Source organism: Miniopterus schreibersii, assembly GCF_964146895.1.
Source record: "Miniopterus schreibersii genome assembly, chromosome: 13".
NCBI lineage: Eukaryota > Metazoa > Chordata > Mammalia > Chiroptera > Miniopteridae > Miniopterus > Miniopterus schreibersii.
In genome coordinates this window covers 25,313,186-25,337,633 of record NC_138113.1, presented here as the reverse complement: position 1 = coordinate 25,337,633, position 24,448 = coordinate 25,313,186, and the positions used below count along the sequence as shown (strand labels likewise).

Sequence of the window (24,448 nt, the reverse complement as noted above, 5' to 3'; positions counted from 1 at the left end):
GAAAGTTGCATTGCAACAGCTCCTGGGTTGTAGGTGTCCGTCGGTGCTCCTTAAGGGAGATGCTAGCACTTCATGATGTGAGGACAGCTTAATGCGTCCCTGTTCTTTCTTGAAGGGACATCCTACTTGTTAGGCCACATGCACAGCTACTTACGATGCAAACATAGTCATTTATTTCATGTTTCTTCTTTGTTTTCCTCTCTCCTCTAGTGAAATTTCTCAGAGCGATTCCCTGGAAAAGATAGAAGCTAATGCCTTTGACAGCCTCCTCAATTTGTCTGAAATGTAAGCATCAGCTAACAGACCGTTTACGGCTGTACACTATGACTCTCACTGGCTGGAGCCCACTCAGTTTTTGCATCAAGCATTCACTGCTAGAAAGCCAAGAGGAAAAGCCTACGGCAATTACTAGGTCTGGGCAGTCACTAATTTCTCTCCCCGCAGAGGCCTGAAGGTTGCCATGGTGACAACTGCATCTCCCTGAGAGCTGTGTAAACTCTGAAACATCACAACACAAAGTCAGGAATTTAAATTGGCATTGTGGAGTCCTGCCAAGTAGCTCTTACCTTGTGGAAGGAAAGGTGTGGAGTACTTGGGGTGGTAGGAAAATTTGGAAAGGAGCTTAGAGATCATGAATTAGCTCATTGGGAACTGCGAGAGCACATTCATTCATTCAGTAAATGGCTCTTGAGTACCCGCCTGGTAAAAGCCCTGTGTTGCGCATGTGTATGTTGGGTTTGTTGTTATTGTGATGTCTTAAAATTGGTTTTTAAAAATTACCCTTTCCAAATTATCATTTTCCTCCAGTTTACAAAAAGGATGGGAGAAGGCTGGCTAATTTCAGTTTTCAGGTGATGAACTTGCATCCTAAAGAGATTAACTGACTTGCTTGATGTCACACAGCAAGTTAGCTGGGACCATAAATCAGGTCGCGTGACTCTGGGTCACGTGACTCTTACTGCTGCCTTATTTGGGCCAAACCTGAGCTACTACAAACTTCACCTGCATAGGAGTTTCAAAGGTTAAGGGAAGGGGAAAGGTGTTAGCAACAGTTTTTAAGCACTTGTGCTTGGCATTTATATCCTCTAGGTCGTGTCATCTAATCCTCACAGCCACCCCGTAAGGTGGAGTAATTATCCCTTTTGTTCAAGGGGAGAACAGAGGCCCAGAGAGGTCAGTCACTTGACCAACGCAGCGCCTCAGACAATGGCGGGGATGGGATTCAACCCCAGCCTGTCTTTCTTCAAGGCGTGTGCACTTTCCACTGTACCAGAAGGCCTCCCCATGAATGGTCCAACTAGCAATTATCTAAAGAGAATAATTTATTGGTAAGTGTGAGAGTACCTGCCACATGTGCAACCAAGGGCCAAATGCTGCTGGAGTACAGAGGAGGAAAAAATACGAATCTCCCCCAGGAGATGACCGTGTGGCCAGGCGAGGGAGAATATCTCACCAAACAATTATGGGAAATCCGAAACAGTGGGTGTTAAGCACTGAAGGTATAGTCTGGAATTGTCTGCGAGAGAATTTCCTGGGGGAGGGAGGAGCTAATTACAATTATAGATGACAGTTCTTCCTAGAAATCTGCAGTTTTAACAGACTTCCCGAGTGATGCTGAGTCAGCACAGCTTCCATTGAGAACCACAAGAGCAGCTTCCAATAAAGTTTCTCATGATGCAAAGCAACGTTTATCAACAGAAAGAAAAATGAAGTGCTCTAGGGAAAGTTTATGGACCTTTCCCAAGGAAGGTCCTGAGGTTAGGATGTCAGCTCTGCACAGGTTCTGTTTGCTTTGTTCACAGCTGTATCCCCAGCACCTAAAGAGAGCCTGGCACATGTAGGAGCTCAATCAATGTCTGCTGAATGAACGAATGAATGAATGGTCTAAGGTCAAAGCCCAAAAGAGATAAGAGTCCCTTAAAGAAATAAAAGTCCCTTACGTCTCATCCACATAATGCCTTATATGGCACAATTGATTCAGTTGTAAAAATAATTACAACAAAGTGTCACTCACCTTTAAATAATCAAAAGGACTTAAAAGATGGAGCTAGGCACCCAGAGGTGGGTAAATATGGTAAGGTGGAATGAGCACTAGACCTGGAGTCAGAAAAAACTGACTCAGAAAAATCATTCAATTTCCTGATTTCATCAACTATGACAATAATTGTTAACATTGGTTGAAGCCTTACTGTGAACCAAACATACACATTTATTCCTTTAAAACTGCCCTATGAGGAAACTGAGTTGTAAGTGGTATATCCAAGACCTACAATTAGTAAAACCAGGATGTAAAACCAAGCTGACCCCAGAGTCCGTCCACCTAACCAATACACTATATTTTCTCTATACAAGAGTAATTATTGTTTCCTCAGGTGGTTGTTGAATGGGTTAAGAAAGCCAAAGGCATTTACTGGCCTTCTATTAAATCCAAAGTAGACAGGACCCAGCAACTGAGGCCTCTTCTCAAATGGTCAAAATCACTGGTGGAACTAGGGACAAGAGCAATAACACCACTGTGATGTTATGGCTGTACTTTTTACACTCTGCAAAGCCTGCCTTGTACATTGTCCCTACATATTCTATTACTACCCCTCAACCTGTGAAGTAGGACAATTGCATATTTTTATGTCAATATTACAGAAGGGAACACCAGCTCAGGGAAGTTAGGAGACTTGGCATCATCACACAACAAATTATCTACAGAATAAGCATAAATCCCCCAAATCCAAGCCTCTGGACTCTGTGCTGCTGTTCCATAGACTGAGTGACCATCTGGATAATTGGTCAGTGTGGCCGGCAGCCCAGTATGAAGAGAACCAGTTTACCTCAAGGGAGAGCAGCTAATTTGCTCGTCTCTCCTGGGAGCAGAATCTCCCATCTCCCCCAGCGTTTAGGCTCCAGGGTGGGCAGGACCTGCTTGGCCAGGAGTCCTGGCCGTTGATGCTGCCTGGGGGAAAGAGGGTGGAGGGAGGTGGAACAGCCTCCCGGCTAGGAGGCACCTGCTTGGCAGGAGGCTGAGAGCAGAGCTCCCTGGAAGTAGCCACTGGCTCACCATGCTGTTTCCATCCCCAGAGTCTCAGGAGCTCCTCTCAAGCACTTGATTTTGTCGATGCTGTTTTCAGCCAGCATCCTCTGATGATCACGGTCTCCAGCATTCCAAACACATCTAGTAAACTGCTGACTGTTTTCCTGCCTCTCTTTACAGACTGATCCAGAACACCAAAAACCTGGTACATATCGAGCCTGCAGCATTTACGAATCTTCCCCGGTTAAAATACCTGTGAGGAATTTTCCTTTTTAAGCAACTGGGGAGGGGAAGATGGGCATCTGATAAAAAGCAAAACAATTCCAAGGTTGGGAAGAATTTTTTTAACCATATACTTAAAATGATTTGCATGTCTGCCTTCAGCCTTCTGATTTAATCAGCATTTCTTGTCAGCCACTGTGCTGGGCACTTTCAAATACCTATAAGTGCTTCTCAACATTGTCTTCTGTCCCAAACACCAGAGAAGACCATCACCTCTTTGCAGTGATTTTCAAAACTGGTGGTAGGAATGGGAGGGCTCATGATGCTTTAAAAAGGGTAAATCAGAATCTCTAAGGTGAGGTGGTGGTGTGGACAGAGCAACTTCTCCCATCGTGTTAGTGGCTTTTAAATTCTCACAGTCAACAGCTGAAAGAGTGACTAGTAAAGCCAAACTCAATATTTTTAAATTTAATGTGAAAATAGTATTTGCAAAATGCCTTTCTACTGTTTTTATCTTTATGCCTTAATAACAATTCCTTTCACTCACTCCCTGCCCACATCCCCACTTTGCCCCAAATCACAGGAGCATCTGCAACACTGGCATTCAAAAGCTTCCAGATGTTACAAAGATCTTCTCCTCTGAATTTAATTTCATTCTGTAAGTACCAGGCTGATTGCTATGCATAACAGTTTCCTATTTGCAGCTAAAATTTGGAAAGTAAATATTTCTCATTTCACTCCTCAAGGGAAATTTGTGATAACTTACACATAACCACCATACCGGGGAACGCTTTCCAAGGGATGAGTAACGAGTCCGTAACGCTGTGAGTAACTGCCAGGTTCACGTTCTGCCCTACAGCCTCCTGCTCTTCACAGTCTAGCTTTAGGCGACCTCCTCTCGTCTTTTACCACATCCCTCACTCACTGGTGACATTCTTTTTGACCTAAAATGCCAAAGGTGAGAGGAGTTGTGTGGGATCAAAGCTGGGTCATATGTTCGTTCACATGACAACCAACCAAGCTACTCAGTTTAAAATTAATCAGATGGGTCCTGAGGATTTACAGTGACCAAATTTCCAGCTGATAAAATTGCTCACTGCATCAGTGGAACGCTTTGCAGCTGCAAAGAGACAGCCTGGAGTGGAGTGGCTGCCCTGGTTAAAAGAGAGCACAGAAATTTCAAGTTTCATCTGAGAAGAGCTTGGAAGGATATTCTCCAAGTAGGAAGAGTAGTTGATCAATAGACCCTGAACGCTCTCTGTCTCTCTCTCCCTCTCTCTCTGATTTTTCACTCTCCCCTGGGGTAACTTTGTTTCTGAAGCAACGACATCTATGCCCATTCCCTAAATCCCTTAACACTAAATTTGAAAATAATGTCCTCTTATTTGATCATCATGAATAGCCAAGACTCCCTTTGATTTTGACCTAAATCTAAAAATAATCAGGAACCAGTAGGGACTCCTCTCAGGTAAATGTACAGTGATGGGAGTGGAGTGGAATGGGAATGAAAGGGCAGGAGACCTGGAGGCAGATCAGCAGGAGAGTAGCAATCCATGGGGTTCCCCAAGCTCAGAAGGCTGGGCCCCCCCACCAAAGTCACAGAACAGCCAGAGATTCCTTTACACATCATATTTCAGCATGTGTACACAGAGCTACGTGGTATTTTATCTGGGGACTGTTAATTTACATTAGTATTAATATACATTAGCCTGCCAGCAGGGCGAAATCGCCCCACCTCTGAAGTTGATGAGGGTTGTGGGCCCACCGCTCCCAGAGGGCCGCAGGGCGCTGTGCTCCACCCTCACTCTCAACCCGCGTCTACACCGGGAGAGATCAGTCATTTGCTTGGTACCCGTTCTCAGTTCAATGGGCCCTTCCAGAAGCGGGGGATCATGTGGAGCACCCCCCAGGGAAAGGGGTACTACACTTAAAGAGGAAAGCCCAATTTTCTCAGCTACGGGGTTCAGCTCCCTAATTAGAAAATACCGAAAGCCAGCCTTCTCTCCTCGTGAGTAGTAGTTTTTGAGCTTCTGCTTTTCGTGGAACCTTTCTTGCCCTCCCCCACACCCACCCAAATCTGTACCAACTGGGAGTTCATTTAATGAAAACAAAACACTTGATGCTGGAGAAGCTCAGTGGGGCTAAAGCTAAAGCTATGCATTATACTCATGTCCCTTTATAGCCATTTGGCATTTCATTAAATCTCTTCAAAAGAGCACCTTGAAATGTCCCCCCTAGGTAATCAGGATTTGGCTCTACCACTTTTAAAATAGTCTAGATCACTGGTCATACCAGTCTCAAAAGGTGACAACCTTGATTCACGTCTGAACTCCACAAAAAGAAGGAAACTAATTCTCTAAGACCCTTCAGAGAAGAGATGCCTGGCAAAGAATGACAAGACTTCAGGTTGCACCTGTGGCAAGCCTCAGTCGGGAGAGTGCTTGGCATTGAAATAGGAAGCTTGGGTTCTAGTGCTGCTTCTGCACGTAACCAGCCTTAGTCAAGTCACACCACCTCCGCATACCTCGCTCTGTCTCTGTCTTTCCAATGGGATTTTTAAAAATATGTTCTTATTAATTTCAGAGAGGAAGGGAGAGGGAGGGAGAGAGAGAAACATCAATGATGAAAGTCATTGATCAGCTGCCTCCTGCACGCCCCCTACTGGGGATCGAGACCAAAACCCAGGCATGTGCCCTGACCAGGAATTGAACCTGACCTCCTGGTTCATAGGTCGATGCTCAACCCCTGAGCCACGCCAGCTGGGCTCCAGTGGGACTATACATACCTCCTTCTATAAAGTCAGTCACATTGTATCATCTACACTGCACCCTCACAATTAAAAGCTAACATTCAGCAAACCAGTTCTTTTAGACCACCCTAAAAACACTGTCCCATCATCTCATTTTAAATATTTTTACTTTGAAAAATTTAACTGATAATTGGAGTCACTCTCCATGTCTCCCCACTGACAACCGGAAAGGACAGTACTATGAACTCCTTATATATCTTACCTAGATGCACCTACGGAGTTCAGCTCCCTAATTAGAAAATAAGCTTAAGCTTAAGCTTCCTTCTTTGAAATCGTCTGAAACTAGGTGAGTACATGATCCGAAAGGGAACTGTGGCAGAACATTAATGTAACCCCAGAAATGCTTTTAGAGCCCCGGGAATATTTGGAGTTTGTTATAAGACAGCATTCAGAATTGAAGTGTCATCTGTGGTTACGTTTTAAAGTCTGAATCTTATTTTGAATAAAAAGGTAGCATTCTCTCTGTTTGAATCACAATTACTGACATTTGAATAGAGAAGCTAGACAATGCTTTAAAGTAAGGTGCAACTATTATAATAGAGGACAGGAGGAGGAGAATTCATTCCGGAGCCTGGGACAGCATCCGCAAGGCAAAGGAAGCCCTTCTCATTTAATTCGGACACCAGGATGTTTTGGGAAAAAGTTATCTGAAGTGACTCTCCAGATGTTTTAAAGGGCACAGAGCATTGTGCAGGCCTGACTACATGAGGTCTCCCACTCGCATCTGTGATTTCTCCAGAGTAAGAAAGCCAGCCCTTTCATCAAAACAATGCAGTGCACGCTACTGTGTGAGTCTGGCAAGAACAGAAACGGAGGGCAGCAGCTCAAGAGGAAACAATGAGCCGTGTTCTTTGCAAAATTGGCACAAGCAGGACCCAGACTCTAAAAAAAAAAAGACATGAAAAATGTCCAAACGCAAAAATGTCAGTGATGCCCACACAGACCAAAGGTGGTTGAGGGCTTTCAGAGGGCGAGCACATCAGGGGCAGCCCAGGCCACTGAACGGACCTGCTCCGCTCAGGAACAGAAAGGCCCCCACCCCAGTGGGGTTCACTTAAGCAGGTGGCTGCATTTCATGAACATGCTGGCCGGAGCACGAAAGGAACACCATTTCCCTCGGTCTGGTCAGAGAGCTGGAGGCCACTGCCAAATATATGAATGACAGAGGCAACACATTAAATGTTTACTGTGTTCCAGAACCTGTTTTTAAGTGTTTGACATGTTACCGTTTTAATCCTCACAATAACCTTTGCGATCAATACTATTATTATCGCCCCTATTTTCAGATTAGGAAATTGAGACACAGAGAGGTTAAGTAACTTGACCAAAGTAACTCAGCTCATAGTAGCAGACTGGGATTCAAGCCCAGGCAGCTGGGCCCAGGGCTTGCAGACTTAACTTTGAGGTGGCACTTAGAACATTCATTGTAAGCTCCACACACACACAAAAAAATACAAAACCCTAAAATGTATCAAAACGAGGATCGTAAGGGCAGCCTCTAGCAGCGATGGGGAATGGCATCCAGACAGCCTCTGGTAGCTTTGCTTTGCTAAAATCAAAGTAGGGGCTAGTTCTTGGCCCTCTACACATGCAGCGTCATCACTTCCAAGGCAGAGAAAGCAGTAAGGGGCTAGACTCTGGACTCAGCTCTGACGCACAGACCATCTGGTGTGCACTGTGGAAGTGATGAGACTGCTTCGTCCTAAGTGGCGGGCCTGAGGCTGGCTGGGAGGGCTTGCTATGAAAGTGCGTGCTCCCAGATCCGCTACCAGAGTCTGATTCCGCAGGTGATTCTGATTCAGGGGGTGGAGGAGACCATTTGACAAACACTGGCCTAGACTCTAAGAAATCCAATTTCAAAGAGGTTCAGAGAAAAGGCAGGTATGAGTCTTTCATCTAATAGAGATGCTGTAAATGACAAGATACTACCAAAAAATAATATTCTAAGTGTAAACTGAAGAAAAAAAAATTAGTGGGACTGAGTGCTAAGGAGGAGAGAAGGTTATTTGTAATTATACAAGACAACAGGTAGAAACCAGATTGAAAAAATGGCATCCAATAATTGATTACAGAATATGGTTAAGAGCTAGCACGGGAAGCTTTAAACTCAGGAGACTCCGAAAAGGAAGCACAGGAGAGCAGGGGAAGCCGGGGACCGCGCTGCCTCCCACGGCCGCTCGCTCAGGGCTCCTGCTCTGCCCGGCCCGATGCTGAGCCCCCGCTGGGTAACAGGCATTGTGAGAGGCCTGCGGGTCTTACGGAGTGAAGTCGACATGCTCTCTTTGAATTCAATCCAATAAGAAGACTTTACAAATTATTTCACAACCCTGTATTTTCTGAATTTCAGGATTCAAATATCTTGTTTCAACGTGAGTCCCACTTCCATTTGTTTATATGCTGGTTTGTCCCAGGTGTGCTGTGGACTGATGGAAAGAAACCACACACACAGAAAATATTCATACATATTACACACATACGCACTACACCTACACACATGTACCAAGATAAAAATGCTTGTTTTATTTAACAAAGGCTAGGGAAAACTTTCAGGTAGCAGCCGTGCGCAGTGAGAGCAGGCAGAGCCTGTGTCTGAGCCGTTTCTCACCTCGCACCCGCAGCCTGTTCCTGCCAGGGCCATGCGCCCACCGCAGCCCTGCAGAGGGAAGCTAGGACCCTGCCACACACAGGACTTAAATTTTATATTTTACCACAGCCCTTTCTCACTTGAGTCTTAGATCATTATTCATGAACTTACACAAATATTTCTACTTAGACTGTGGCTTTCACACTTGTTTGACTATAATTTGTAGTAAGATATTCCTCTTCCATAGACCCACTTGTTCATCCAATTCACTTAACACTTATTGTAATCATCCCAGGTGCCAGCCACTGTCGCAGATGCAGAAGATTCTGCAATGAACGAACAGTTTACATTCTGCTGGGGGAGGTAGACAATGAACAACTATAATATATTCGTGGTCCAGACCGTGATGAAGCAACAGAGGAAAAACAAAGCAGAGAAGGGGGATGGAACGCTGAGGTGCTGGGGGAGGGGAGGATGGTAGTTTAAATTGGGCAGCCCGGAAAGGTGACACTGCGACTCAAACACAGCCCTGCAGGAAGAGGGATGGGGGTCACCTCAGGGAAGAAAAGGAAAAACCACCTGTAAAACCGATGTGCTAGAAGTAGCCACAGGCAAAGTGTGTGCTGGTCCCATTTTTGCCTCCTGTAGGCTTTAGACAAATCACTTTCCTCTCTGATCCTATTTCCTTCTTTGCAAAATTAAGGGGTGACACTTGATTCTCTCCAAGTTCCTTTCTGGCTCCAGCATTTCCAAACATCTGTGTTTTAAAAAGCCTCTGATGCCCTGGCCAGTGTGGCTCCATGGTTAGAGCGTGAGCCCACGCATTGAAGGGCCGTGGGCTCAATTCCCAGTCCTGGTCGAGGTGCGTGCAGGAGGCAAATAATTGATGTGTCTCTCTCTCTCAATGTTTTGCCCTCTCTCTTTCTCTCTACCCCTCCCTCCCTTCCACTCTCTCTAAAAATTCAATGGAAAAAATATCCTCAGGTGACTATTAAATCTGACGTTTTATTCTGGGCAGACGTGTGTGTGTGTGTGTACACTTATATGTATATAACATACAAAAATTATATAACAAAATTTCATAAACAGTACTACCCTAATTGCATGCAATACACTGATATTTTCCATTCTGTTCTAATTACTTCTATTTTATTTTTTTAAATACTGATTGCACCCAACTAAACTGATTTCATTATCCACTAATGGGTCTTAAAGAGCTGTTTATAGACACTGAAATCTTCTTGGAGCCAGGTACGGCATCACCAACACCACAGACTCATCCAAGAAAAAAGGTAGCGCACTCAGCACGGAGCCTTCTCCTGCCCTCAGCTTTTAGCAGCCCGGGAAGCCCCTGTGCCCACACGGGCCTGCACAACCCGAGGCAAGACCCGAGTGTCAGTCAGACAGCTCGGCCTCCAATCCCAGTTCCATCACTGCTTTCTTTGGCCTCAAGCAAGCATCACGACAACACTGAGTCTTCGGTTACTTATCAGGATCCTGGAAATGACAAAGATTAAATCATAAAATATATGTAGAATGGCTGGTTAAGTACCTGATACTTAATAAACACTTAGAATCGGTGGTGGTGGAGGTAGGAGTGGTGGAGGTGGAGGCAAACTGGAGCAAAAAGAACAGCCTCATTTTACCAGGACCTTAGAACCTAAGATGTTAGCGAAACACAGCTAGCCATCATGAATGCCGGTGATTATCTTAGTGATAAATGCCACAGAAGGAGGAGTGTGTGATTCCAAACCATTTCTTTAGAACCTAAACCCTCTCTCTTCCCTCTTCAGCAAACTGTACGGAAATGGATTTGAAGAAATACAAAGTCATGCGTTCAACGGGACAACGCTGATTTCCCTGTGAGTACGCTTATTTCCCCAGCTCATGAATAAAAATGAAATATTACTCTGGCTACCAGATCACATTCAATTTTCAGCAACTATCTCAGGACAAAAATAAACTTTCAAGTGGCTAGTCCTCAGTGTTTCATGCATGTTACTAGGCAACTGGCTGGCTGGAAACCCCAGAGCACCCTGATTTCAAAGATAGATGCAGCCAGGATACATTGAAGTTGACAGTTTGCTGAAATATTCAACAGCCTACTTTAGGCGCCTCGTCTCACAGCCTCCCTCTCTAGCCCGTGCTCGGGTGGAGGGTGTGTTAGAGGCACCATGATTTCAGCATAGAAATTCTTCCCACTGGCCCTGCTGCAGAGAAATTGAGTAACACCATTTACCAGCTAATCAGCCACAACAGACCCACTCAGCATCCCATCTCCCCGCTGCTGGGGAGAGGGGAGGCAGGGACAGGTTCTCATTCTCCAAGGGGTGAGGGGGCCTTGAATGTTCACCACACCCTACTTGAATCCCCAGCGTTAACAGCTTTTAAATCCAGGGGAGCGTCCCAACCAACTGGTTCCTTCGTTGTTCTCAACCCCTTTCTTTGTGTGGCCAAAGCAAAAGCAAACAGGTGGAAGGAAAACCAGCAGAGTACGCCCTTGGGAGGTCATGGAAAATGGGACTTCAGGAAGGGGCCTTTGGTCGGCAGTGTCTCCGATGCTTCAGAGATGCCAAAATGGGTGGACTTCGAAAAGTTCAGCTAGTCAAGATTCTGTGTCCCTCACACCTCATTGTTGGGAGAAAGAGGAAACCAAGCACACAAATTTCATTTATTTATTCGCTCAGTAAACATTTATTAAGTATCACCAATATATTAGGCACCATGTAAGTGCTGAATCACAATGGTACAGTAACAGTCCCTGCCCTGAAGTTTCTGTTCTAGCATAAGGGACAAACAAACAGGAAATAAATTTCTTGCAGGCAGTGATATATACTATGAAGAAAATAACCTGTTGCTGAGATCTGCGAGAGTACAGAGGGACAACCTACATTAGGCTAGGTGATAGCCTCACTGAGAATATATTTAGGTTGAGCCTAAAAGATGACAAGGAGTCCACCATGGCAATAACAAGAGAAAGTGTGTTACAGAAAGAAGCAGCACGTGCAAAGGTCCTGAGTTAGGAAAGAAAAGTTTATAAGCTTCAGGAATTGCGAGGAGGCTAGTATGGCTGGAGGGTCATTGTCAAGGGGAAGACGGGTGGGAGATAAACCTGGAGGTGGAGCAGGAGTGGCTCATGCAGAACTGAGGGGCCATGGAAAGGAGTCTGAATTCTCTTCTGAAAACAGGAAGACCCACTGAAGGATTTAAGCTCAGAAAGAGAAGTTTTCAAAACTGTCAAGCAAAACTTACAAACTCTACATTCAGCCCAGTGCCTGACACCTTCCTCATTCATAGGCCTGTCCAAAGTTGTGCAGAACAATGACACCAAAGCTCTGCAAAGTCCTCAGACACACTACTCGCTAAGGCAGGACAGGGTGGAGAGGAGCAGCACCGAAGGAGTCCGAGAGTCAGTGCCCATCGTTTCCAGAGCACCCTGGTTAGGAAAGCTTTGGGTGGAGCTTGGGGGTTCCCCACTTTCCTGTGCTTCTCACACCCGGAGAACCAGGTCACCTGGGAGAGCTCCCAAAAGTGTCCCCCAGAAAAATGAGGTAGATGAATTTATTTTTGACCCAGTTACATAATGCAGTTATCAGTATACAGAAAGATCTGACTTTTAATAGAACATGCAAAAAACTGTCATGAAATTTGAAGAATTAATTGGACCTGGCTGACATGAGGGTTATCTGCTCACAGAGCCCAGTTTCAATGCTTTGTGACCATAACTGAACGTAATTAAAACGAACCAAATCAGGAAGAAGAGCCATGGAGGCCTGAGAAGGAAAATTTCTTTTGATTTAGATTTTACACAGCAATTGACTCTGACAACCTCATCTTTTGAAAGTGGAAATACACCCAGGGGATGGGACAATGTGAGACTGACAGGTGCACTGTGATGAAAGGGCTGAGGGGTGCCAAGGAGAATGCTTAGAAGCAGCGTGTGGAAAACAGCTACCCAGGGAGGGAGGTGCAGGGGCTCCTGCAATATGTCAGTGGCAGGCATGATCTGGAGACATGCAGAAAGACGCTGGAGAAGGTGGCACGCTGTGAGGCGCGCCAGGCAATTACGCAGGCACCTGAGTGAGGGCCGTGGGTGTTGGTCCCGCCGGAACACTGTAACAGGAGGCAGAAGAATCCCGTGCCCATGCTCGGACTCATCACACCAACAGTGGAGATCTGCTGCGCCCGCTGCCCAGGGATTCCACAGTGCTCTCGGAGCCACCACCCTTCTCTTATAGAAAGAAAAGTGCTGAAAAGAAGGCTGGCAAGTGTGAGCCCGGGGACTCCTCTCCCAGCCCCCTTGTCCACCCAGAGAAAGGCCTTGCTGGGAGCATCAGGGCGCAGACAGGAGGCTGCTCTGCAGGGCCAGCCCGGCTGTCCCTGAGCAGCTCACTCGGAGCTGCCTGAGTCAGGGAACAGGCCTCGGGCAGCCACTGCCTTAGCAGCTCTGGGCTTCTGCCACCGGCTTAGGGGCAGTGGCCCTGAACCCTTCTGTTTCCGTAACGAGCACACCTGGTGATGGTCACAACACAGCATAGACCAGTGGGGCGCACGGGTAATGGGACAGTTTTCTACACAGCCTGCGCTTCCTCTTCTTTCTCAGCCACTTAGAAATGCATATTGGGGGGGAGTGCAATTAACATGATGAAAGGGGTAACACTGAACAAACCCTACTTTTTCTTTTTAAGTAATGTATTTGCAGACCTGGGCAGATCACCAGTAAATTCTGAGACCTCCAAGGTCAGGACAGCTGAGGGCCTTGGTACAGGACAGGCTGCACTTGCACCCCTCAACCTTGAACACTGGAGCAGCGTTTTCATGCTCACCCAGCTGCCTGACATAATCTCCCACAACCCAGGGCAGGAGGGCGAGGACCTCAAGTTGTAGGACAAAGGGTTCCGTCAAGAAGGGGTATCGCAGAGGAAAGGCGGGGCCAAACACACAGCTGCACAATTTCGCCAGGCACTAGCATGTCCTCTTCCCACTCTACCCCCTTGCACCCTCAAACCCTGAGCATATACACAGGCTGCTCCCGACATGAGTGCTCACAGCTATGGCTGGTCACACGGGAGGTGCGGACTCCACTAAGGACACTGTCCTTCCCCACAGGGAGCTAAAGGAGAACGAACACCTGAAGAAGATGCACCAGGGAGCCTTCCAGGGGGCCACGGGGCCCAGCATCTTGTGAGTACAGTGGTGCTGCCTCCCCTCCCCGCCCAGTGCACCCCAACAGGCCTGCTTAGGGTGTCCAGCCTGGTTTGTGGGGCATCAGCCTCTATGTGAAAGGGCTGCCCTAAACAACATGCATGGCTTAAACAAGAGAAATGTAATGTCTCTCAGTTCTGGAGGCTGGAAATCCGAAATCAAGGCGTCAGCAGGCTGGTTCCTTCCGAGGGCCCGGAGGGAAGGACTTGTTCCAGGCCTGTCTTCTCACTGCTGACACTTCCTTCTTGCCGTGGCAATATAGCCTCAATTTCTACACAGCGCTCCGTGTGTCTGTCTCCAATTTCCCCTCTTTGTATAAGGATACCAGTCATATCGGATTAGGGCCCATCCTAATGAGCTCGTTTTAACTTACCTCTGTAAAGCCCCTATTTCCAAATAAGGTCACATTCTGAGGAACTGGGGGTTAGGACTTCAATGTATGAATCTGGGGAGACACAGTTCAAGCCATAACACTAAATATGGAGGGCGGCCCCCTGTGCCAGTAGAGGGGTGGCTGCCTACCTGGCATCCACTCATGGCGACCCCAGGCCAGAGGTCTGACTTGCCCTGTCACCTGGCTGAACACGGCTCACTTTCTGTGCATCAGGCTCTGTGAGGGTGCAAGGAGCGGAGCCAAGTTCCCTAAGTTACTGGAGTTTAGTGTGAGGACACGTGGGAACAGTAAGCGGAACGGGAAATTGAATCAGTCATCTCCTGACAAAGCCTTGGGAAGCCTGAAACACACTGCGGGGAACAACTGCAGCTGCGGTCAGCCTTCAGGGAGAAATGCAGCAGGGTCCAGACACTGCAGCTCTACCGCAGGGTGACCTCATCACCCCTCCAAAGAGGGCCAGTCCGTTGCTCCCCGCTGCAGCACACTGTCACTCATGCATCTAACAAGCATGGGCTGAACATGCCCTGTGTGCCTGGCACCATGCTGGAGAGACTGGTGAGCAAAACAGCTCTGGCCCTTGCCCTTAAAGAGATTACAGTCACATAGGGCAAATAACAATTAACAGGCAAAGCAATAAACAGAAATGAGGAAAGCGTAGAAAGATAGTGAGCTGAAGCATGGGGGGGGGGGCAGACAGAATCAAATAAGTAAATAAAATACATCGTGTGCCAGATGCTGTTGGATGTGGAGATGATTCAGTTGGGGGCGGGGGCGGGGGTTAGTTCTAAGGAAGGGGAGCTGCCGTTTTAAAGAGGATGGTCAGGAAAAAATATCCTTAAATTTTGTCATTTAAGCAAACACCTGAAAGAAGTAAGAGAGCAAGTTATGTGGATTTCAGCAGGAAGAGCATTCCAGGCAGAGGGAACAGCAAAAGCAAAGGCCCTGAGGCAGGAACTTGCCTTGTGTATTTAAAGAACAGAAAGGAGGCTGGTGTGACAGAGTGAGCAAAGAGGACGGTCCTCAAACATAGGGACAAGAGAGGTGGCAGGGAGCCAGGTCACGGAGGGCCCAGTGAACGTTAGAGGGATTTGCCTGTTCTCTGAGTGAGATGAAGAGGCTTTAGGGTTTTAAGCAGGGGAAGGGGTGAACTTACCCAGCTACTCTTTATGCCCTTGCTCCTGCCAGTATCATGATTCCACTTTCTACGCCCCTCCATTATAAACTCCAAACCCTACTGACTTAGCTCGGCCACTATCAACTCCTGACCATCTGCTCCCAGCTCCTCCTCACTGCCCGCTCTTGCCTCTGTCTACTTCCTCCCCCTGCCACCACCAACCCGACTGAACTAGCACCCACCGCCCACCACCGTCAACTCCGACTTCATTTACATTCCAGCTCCTATCACCATCCATTCTGATTATTTTCTTCCTAACTTTGCCACTGTCAGTCTCTCTCTACTCTCCACTCGACCTCATGACTTCTTCTTCCTTAGCTTCCACCATCTCGTGGCCCCTACTTTTTTCTCAGCTGCCTCTGAGCTTCTGCCATCCTGCCCCAGGGGTCTCTTTCTCTCTGTCTTGTATTTAAAGTACACCAGGCTCAGAATTGTATAGGTTGGTTGAATGCTGCCTAGTCTAGCACACCCCGTAGGCACAGCTCTTACAGCAAGCTAGCCACCTACCTGGCCACTGGACAGCTAACGGGGTCAGTCAGGCACAGGGGGTGCTCTGGTCACAAGGCACCCTTGCATGACAGTCTGCTTGAAGAGCTGCTTGGTTGGCCTGCTTAGAAAGAACTGTGAGTACCGCAGGCATCTGGTCCCCTCCGGAAAAGTGGGACCAGGCCTACATCTCTTACTTCCCAAGCAGCTATCCTCATTACACCCTGTGGATTTAAGTGGTGTCTGTAAGAATTCCTTCCACCAACACCCCCAAAATACATCCCACACCCGTCTGTCACTGAGACTGAAAATCTATTATCAGAGATTCACTCCTTTGTTCTGAGATCTTGCCATTTCTAGAATCCTGATTTTAAATATGTCCCCCCAACACACACACCACCGCCGCCACCAGGCCTGCAGAGAGTCATGTGCTCAACCCCTAGCACATCTGAGGTAGCAACTCTATAAAACAGAATGAGAACACTAGTCACCTAAACCAGCAAGGACACAAAAGCAGCAAAAGCCTGCAGCCCCTGAGCCAGGTTTCCTGCCTCGATTGTTCCACAAAGGTCCTACACTAGTCATCATTCCCTGTGTCAAGTTCACCTGTCTATCCATCACCTATTAATCCCTTCCCATGTACTAGGCACAAGGTGTTGGGGCAGGCTGCTGGGTGGGCTGGCGGGGGTGGGGTGGGGCAGTGCTGCTGGAAGAGTTTCATGGAGAATCAGCAGCAGTGACTTAGAAGGTGGGCAGAATTTTTAAATTTCCACTGACTGCTCTCCCTCCTCACATTTAACCTGTTTCGAGTTTTCTTGGACATTGCCTCAAGCCTAGAAAAACCAAGGCATTCAGGACCTTGTTTACAAACCTAAGCTTTCCGCAGTTTTGCACGTGTGGCCGAGTTTGCTCGCTGGGGACCGATGGATGCAGTTTGCCTTTAGAACATGCATTCTGCTTCCCAGGTAGATGGTGCCTAACGCCACACAGCAGCTCTCAAGAGCGTAACCAGCCTGTGCTTCATGAAAACCTACCCTGCGGGGCTTGGTCAATCAGAGACCAGGGCACCTGAAGCCCTGAATATTTCCTCTGGGGTAGAACACAAAAGCTGATGTCACTGCATGTGCCTGCTGTCCCTTAAAGCGGGCAGTTACTTCACTTCTCCTAAGTGGAGAGAGGGGGAGGGAGAGGGAGGGAGAGGGGGAAATGCTAACGCATGTATGGCGGGTGCACGGAGTTATACTCAGCCTTGGAAGAATACTGGGATGCATACAGGGAAAACACAGTATAGCTTTTTTGGATTTAGATCTTAATGAGAGTAACTGAAATGGAACGTTAGGGGAAAGGTAAAATGGAGAAAAGATTCCCCAGAGCCTAGAATGATGCTTATTGTTCAGAGGAGGTTTCAGTCTAAGAATCAAATGTATAAAGTAAATAAATAAAAAGCCTTTCTCCCTTTTCTTTTTCAGGGATATTTCTTCCACCAAACTGCAGGCCCTGCCTGGCTATGGGCTGGAGTCCGTTCAGACGCTAATTGCCACCTCATCCTACTCCCTGAAAAAGTTGCCAGCAAGAGAAAAATTTACCAATCTCCTGGATGCCGTATGGACTTACCCCAGCCACTGCTGTGCTTTTAGAAACTTGCCAACAAGAGAGTAAGTAAAAAACAATAGGTAAAGCCTGCCCAGCTGTGGCAGCAACTCAGACATGGAAACAGTCAGCTGGTGGCAGCCCCCTGCCCTTTCACTCCCTGCCTTCTGGACCATTTTCCGACAGACAAGAAAATGAACCATCCTGGTTCCTCCTGAACACTGTCTGAATAGTCCGTTCACCCTGCAGCTAGAAGCCCTCTGCCCCTATTCTGAGCTAACTGAATGATAGCCTTAAGTTATTAGGCTCTAATAGCAGCTGCAAAATGGATACAAAACTGGCCTTTGGAAGATCAATTAGCTCTAATCCTTATCAGAGAGAGTGATTCCTAAAGAGGCGAGGGACGCGGCCTCAGGAGGGTACATTTTACCTAATATCTTCATCTTTAATAAAATATGGACAGAATCCCGACAGAAGGTGTTTTTTAAGCTATTTCTCTCACAGAGGAAGACCATCTTCTGCTTCAGAACAGAATCCTAGCTCCCTAAGGATCAGCCTGGGGACAAAGAGGGCACAGGCTCCTGGCCGGTGTGTGTCCAGCGAGCAGCATCCTGTGGATTCAACTGGCTCACTTCAGTCCAGGACGGAGTGGCAGGGTGTGCAGGATTTCACTCTTTCCTTAAAGCATTGTTTTCCAGACTTTTTTTTTTTTACTGAGATACATAGTAAGAAATACCTTTTCTACATTGCAACCCAGTGCACGTCACATATGTAACTGAAATAAAACAAAGCAATACTTAATTTTTTACATGATACATGCTCTGATGTTTTCTTGTGTATTTTAGTCTGTTTTGTTTCGTGGTTGGTTGTGTGTTTGGAGTGCTCTGGGAGCACAGAGGAAGAGTGTCTGACTGACAGCAGGGCTCTTGCTTGGCTTCTTGAGGAAGGACTTCCACTGAGTCTTGAAGAACAGATAGGCGCTGGCCAGACAGGTGTGGGGGAAAGCATGCCCAAAGGACTAAATAGTTCCTGTGAAGGCACAAAGGCAAGAGACAGTGGGATGGAAGTCATCCAGAAAAACTGGACAGGAAGCCTCTGGGTACATGGAGGAAGGTGTGTGAGGAGAGGGATTGCGACAGAGGTGGGCCACAACGGGCTCTGAGTGCCAGGCCAAGATGTTTAGAGGCTGGGGAACCACTGAAGAATTTAAAGCAAAATTACTCAGATTTCCTTTTGTAAAATATCACTCTGGCAGCAGGATGGAGGATGGGTTGGAAGTGAGCAAAGCTGGTGAAAGACCAGAAGAATAGAAGAGATAGTGGTTGATGCTAAGGCTGATCCTGGACACCACTTTTGTGGCAAAGAGGGTTGCATCCCTCCCTTCTGAAATTACTGACATGCAAAATCTTTAGTTCAGAGCCTTTTGATTCCGGTAGATGAAAGAGACTACCTCTAGGTATAAAGAACAGGCGTGGATTATACACTTGTGGGCCAGTATCAAAGTGTAATGGGAGTGTGGTCACACAGGGGTTGTCCTGATTGGGATTAACTGACTCCTTCTATGTCCCTAAAGCTGGAAACCTTGGATGCTAGTGAGGGTGCAGAGCCTGAGGCAGGGCCAGTGGGTGTTTGTGCAATCTCTGAGTCACCCTCTGCCCTGCAGCTGCTAAGTCTGGATAATGCTCACAGCTGCCTGGGCAGAGGGTCCCAAAGACTTCCTTGGTATCTATGATTAAAATTTCAAAAAAGATAGAGTAGACAGAACACAGTGCTATTATCTGAAGGACAAGAACAGCCACATTTCATGTTAACTGTAGATTGGTTCACACAGAATCTCTTAGTGTCAGATTAGAGCCAGCGTGCATGTGTGTGTGTGTGTGTGTGTGTGTGTGCCTCCCTCTCCCTCTCCCTCTCCCTCTCCCTCTCCCTCTCCCTCTCCCTCTCCCTCTCCCTCTCCCTCTCCCTCTCCCTCTCCCTCTCACACAACACACACACATGCAATTTGATACAATTTTCAGGATGTACAATCCTTACCCCAAATAACAAGCTGATTAATTTTTTAAAGTGAGTCCAGTGGGTCAAATAGTTCTGATATATTCTCCACTTTTCTGCTTTTATAGAAAGTCATTCCTAAAGGAATTGTCTTCTTAATATTGGAGATAATAGTGCATAGAAACGGCCAGTTCAATCGCCTCATTTCTCCCTCCTTAGGAAAGGCTGAGGTTCTCCCAGCCTGCTCCCCTTTCTTCTATTTCTTCACCAACTTTCTCTTTGTTTCTTCCTTCGGTTTCATTTTAGGGAGATAAGTACAGGCCTTCTTTTCATTCTCTGCCATCCCCCTCCCCTTTCCATGGGCTAAACTGCTTAAAGGGAAAGATGAAGGAAAAAGGAGCACCCACATCTACTCCTACACATAACTGGGGGGAAAAACAGAAAACTCACATAACGATGTCAGAACCGGTATCTTCGAATCCTTACAAAAGAGATTCCCAGTTACCATTCAGAGCCGTGAACTCTGAAGGATTGTGTGTTCAAGGCCAATGCAGTGAGGAGAGTGGTGAGGAGCCATCCTTAATATACCATAAAGATAGCCTTTAATGAGCATTGAAAGATCCGAGATCCAATATGATGAATTTAAGTTTTTTCCTCTCTAGAGCCCACACAAAGCACTTAGCATTCAGAAGCATTTTATCAAAGCTGGAGGCACTCTAATGACCATTCAGAAGCCTTTACTCTGTCCCCAGGAAGCGTTTCAGTTAGGACAATGGTACAGACCATGAAGTCGGTGTAATCGGTAAAGAATTTGGATGAACAAAGCATAAATAGACATGATCAGATTTAGTTTAAAGATCAAAAGCTCAACTGTTGGTTTTTTCCCCTCACCTCTTCTCTTTCAGGCAGAGTTTTTCATTTTCCATTTTTGAAAACTTTTCCAAACAATGTGAAAGCACAGCAAGGAAACCAAATAATGAAACACTGTAAGTATTTGCATGCAAAGGAACTCGGGAAGCCCTGTCTCACTCTGTGTGCCCCTTATTATTATTATCATTGCCAGCAATTTTCTTTTGATAAAAGTCCTGGTTGGGGGGATGTTTGCAAAGCATTTTTAATAGCTTAAAAATGAGAACTTTTCTTTGCAAGTGGAATCCAGTTGATCAGATATCTCATTCAACTGGTTAAAAAAACAACAACTAAATAAGTATCTACATGTTCATTCTACAATTATATTAAATTCTCCTCAGAAATTCAAATTTTATTTGCAAGTATTTTAATGTCATTAAGGGCTTGTTTAAATGATAGCTTCATTTGTAGGAATTTTCACTAGTCATACGGTCAGCATCCCACAAAGATTAACTGATGGTGGATGCGGCTTCTAGAAGTAGCCACTTCCTTCCAAGAGACTTAGGCCACCTGACCACTCTGCTCTGGAGCTTAAAATTATAATGCTATCACTAACATTCACTGGGCGGGAGCTATGTTTTCATCGTACTGACTTATTTTTTTAACATTTTCCTGGCTGCCCTGCATTTCGCATACCTTCAAATGTAAGAAAGCATGCCTCCGAAGATAACCCCAGTGTCCCCATGCCACATTCATGCGAGTGAGAAGTTTTATCATTGCCCCCAAGTGTCTTCAGGCTACAAAGCCAGATCCCTTCCAAGACCTTGCCAGTTCCCCTTCCCTCATCTGCATCTTTCCTCTTTTCTCTTCTCCCCCCATCAATCTACACGTGGCCCGAGGCAGTGGGTGGTACGAAGGAAGGACCTGGGGCTCCGCGGCTCCTCAGAGTTGGACGTGGCCCCTTGGCAGTGACGTTCCTGTAACGCTGGCTATTCCTGGACAAGGCTTACGTTTTGGGAGCCTTTTTCCCTCATCTGTAGGGACAGCAAAAATACCGTTTGCCTTTCAGAACTATGAGTGTGAAGGGAGTTGAAGACTGTGACAGCACCGGGGGCACATTGTCAATATTATGCTCTGCATCCTTCTCTTCTGTTTCTTTTCATGGGTTCTGTCACCACCTGGCCTCCAGTGTTTCTTTCCCTCACCCTTCCCACTCTTCCCCCTGGTGTTCTCCCCATCAGTCACCTTCCACATTGCCCTTCTGCAACTGTATGGCTTTTCTCTCACCAACAGGAAGCCACTTCTGGGTGCAGCCAATGGCCGCGCCTGGGGTGCGTGGGGAGGGGAGGCTGTAGCTCCCTCTCAGTAATCCTCACCGGCCCCACCGCGAGCCTTCCCAAAGGAGCACACACTCTCGCGTCTGCTAACACTGCTTTAAAACAAGTCCCCTAATCTCCAACGTCCCCAAACTACCTGAAATTAATATATCATTTAAGTTTAAAATGCATGCTTCCTGCAAAACATTTTTATGATAAATCTTTCTCCCTTCCCATCAGATTGCTATTCCTGAGTCCCTAGAGTTTAGAAATTCTAGAGGCAGCCACTAAGGCCTACCTGCTCTCCCCAAGACATCACGGTGCCCTTAGTGCTGTGGGGGCCCCGCCGCTCTGCAACTCCCGCCCTTCCTCCTCTCTTCATGCACTGCGACTGCAGCAGTGGTTCTGCCTCTCCCTCCTGGCTCAACACTGCTAAGCCTCTGCGAGTCCATTCCCATCCCCTGCACAAGCCTTCAGTACTGAACACGGCTCCGTGCTGGGTTTTGTCAATAAGCACGCTGCTGCCCTCAGGAGCCATCACAGGACACAAATGTAAGTAGCAGCAGATGGGTATTTGGTCTGGAGACAAATTACCAAAGAGAAAATTGCTAGACACATGCCCAGGAGCATGCAAGAAAAGATAAGGCAAAGGACCAGGGGAGTGGGTGGGAGAGGGAATATGCTTGACCTCTTATTGATACTACATTTATTCAGAAATCTTGGCAGAATTTTTAGAAGCTTGAATTAGTGCTTCTAGAAGCTGAACTAGTTTTGCTAAGGGGAAAGGAGTAAGGGAAATTAAGGCTGAAGAGTTGGAAAATTTTCACTAGATTTAACAAAGGCTATTATTTTGCAGGACTCATCCAGGGAACTTGCTTGAAACGCAGATTCCTGGGCTCTGTTCCTAGGAGGTTTGATTCAGGATTTGAAGTAAAGCCAGGAATCTGTATTTCACAAACACCCTGGTGATTCTGACGGAAGTGGTTCAAGGACCACACTTTGAAAAATGCTGAATGGGAGGTGGTGAAGTAGAGGAAAGGCCCCCGGACTGTGGGTGTGAAGACCTAGCGCTGCCACCAGTGCCTAGGGCTGAGGGATCTTAGGCGAGCCACCCACCCGCTTTAATCGTGGCTACCTCATCAATAAAATGAGGGTTCAATGAGATGGCCTTAAGGACCTTTCTAATGCTAAGAAATAACCTATAACCTATTTTCTTTCATTATTCTTTATAACCACCCTCTTTAAAGATTAAAAAATGGGTAATTAAATTGATGTGCATGAAAGGGAACAAAAAAATGTGCTTATATTTAATAATAAAACAGGTGAGGTTCCTTTGCAGCCTTCTGTGCATGGCAGCAGTCCTTCGCCAGTTCCAAATTGGTTTCTATGAATTCTAGCACCTTTTTAAAGTCCCACGTCACAGATTTATTTTTCTTCTTTTTTTAATCTGTGTTCTTTCCCTTCGGTAATTGTACTGTTCAAATATATCATTTCATCCACTCACTGAATTAGGTACACACTTCCTTATATAAAACATGAGAAGCTAAGTTTTGAAAGCAGGAAAAAAATACTCTTTTAAGATGTGTGAGGAACCTTCAGGTGAAATACATAATGGTAATGGCCCTGACAGAAAAAAATTTGGCCAAATTCTCTAGCTCCCAAGATTATACAGCAGACTGTGGGCAAAGAGAAAATCTGTTGAGCCTACATGCATCACACTGTATACAGTGATTGTCCTTGCATCCTCTCCATCCCTCTCAGAGCCAGGATCACTCTGGTTTATTCATTGCACACACATTTATTGAATGGATACTCTGAGCCAAAACTGTGTGAGGCACTGAGATTTCAGAAATAAATAAAACCTAGTCCCCTGCCATCAATCAGCTAATAAACTGTTAAAGACATGCCTCATCACATAATGACAATATGGTTTGATAATTACAGTAGTACCTAAGCACAGCCATGGCAGGCAGAAGGGGTAATAAACTCCTTGGGGGTGTAGAATCAAGACACAGAATCATAGAGGAGCTCATCTCCGAGGAGGAGGAGGAATTCAGCAGAGGGGTGAGAGGAAGGGAAGCAGAAGAAACATCACACACGTACAAAGACAGGAGATGAAACAGAACTTATTCTGAGAGCCACAAGTCACTTCACGTGACCAAAAGGATGACTGCACAGGGGATTTGCAAGATAATTATAAGAATCCCTAACATTCACTGTGTGTCAATATTCTAAATATTCTATATGTGTTGATGCACTTAATCCTTACCGTGACCCTACCAAGGAAGATACGATTATTATCCCTATCTGGCAAATGAAGAATTTGAGGCACAGAGGTGTTAAATAACTCTCCTGGTTTACACAGCTTGCAAAGACTGAAACCCAGGCAGTCTTGCTTCAGAGAAGCCCATGTTCTGAATTGTGCAGCACTGCTGCTTCTTAGAGAAGGCAGAACCCAGATCAAAGAGGGACCTGGAGGTCTCACGAGGAGTCTGGGTTTTATCCCATAGCCAATGGGAACCTAGGGAAACTGAAATAACAGATTTGTGCTTAAGAAAGGCCATTCCAAGAGGAATGTACAGGTGGACTGGGTGATGGCTAAAATTGGAGGAAGGATGCCTGAAAGAAAACAAATGTAATTTCCCTTAAAAGAAGACGAAAACCTAAACTAAAACAGTAGCAATGGTGCTGGGAGGGAGTGGCAGAGGTGGGACTGTTTCTTCACTAGGGACAGAGTTCCTCTTCAATCCACTTTCTGAATTTAATGTATACCCCTAAGGAGTACCTATTTTCACAGTTTCT

At 46.3% G+C, this 24,448-nt stretch overlaps 1 protein-coding gene across 2 annotated transcripts in view; it reads left to right on the top strand.

Annotated features, from left to right (window-relative positions):
* LHCGR (luteinizing hormone/choriogonadotropin receptor) overlaps positions 1–24,448 on the top strand; it is a 45,961-nt gene that overhangs the window by 18,641 nt on the left and 2,872 nt on the right. For both annotated transcript variants that reach the window (XM_081156482.1, XM_081156483.1), the window contains exons 3-10: positions 211–285; positions 3,206–3,280; positions 3,831–3,905; positions 3,994–4,071; positions 10,434–10,502; positions 13,750–13,824; positions 17,369–17,554; positions 20,387–20,467. In XM_081156482.1, coding sequence (XP_081012608.1) covers positions 211–285; positions 3,206–3,280; positions 3,831–3,905; positions 3,994–4,071; positions 10,434–10,502; positions 13,750–13,824; positions 17,369–17,554; positions 20,387–20,467 — 714 coding nt within the window. The remainder of the gene's footprint in view (positions 1–210; positions 286–3,205; positions 3,281–3,830; positions 3,906–3,993; positions 4,072–10,433; positions 10,503–13,749; positions 13,825–17,368; positions 17,555–20,386; positions 20,468–24,448) is intronic.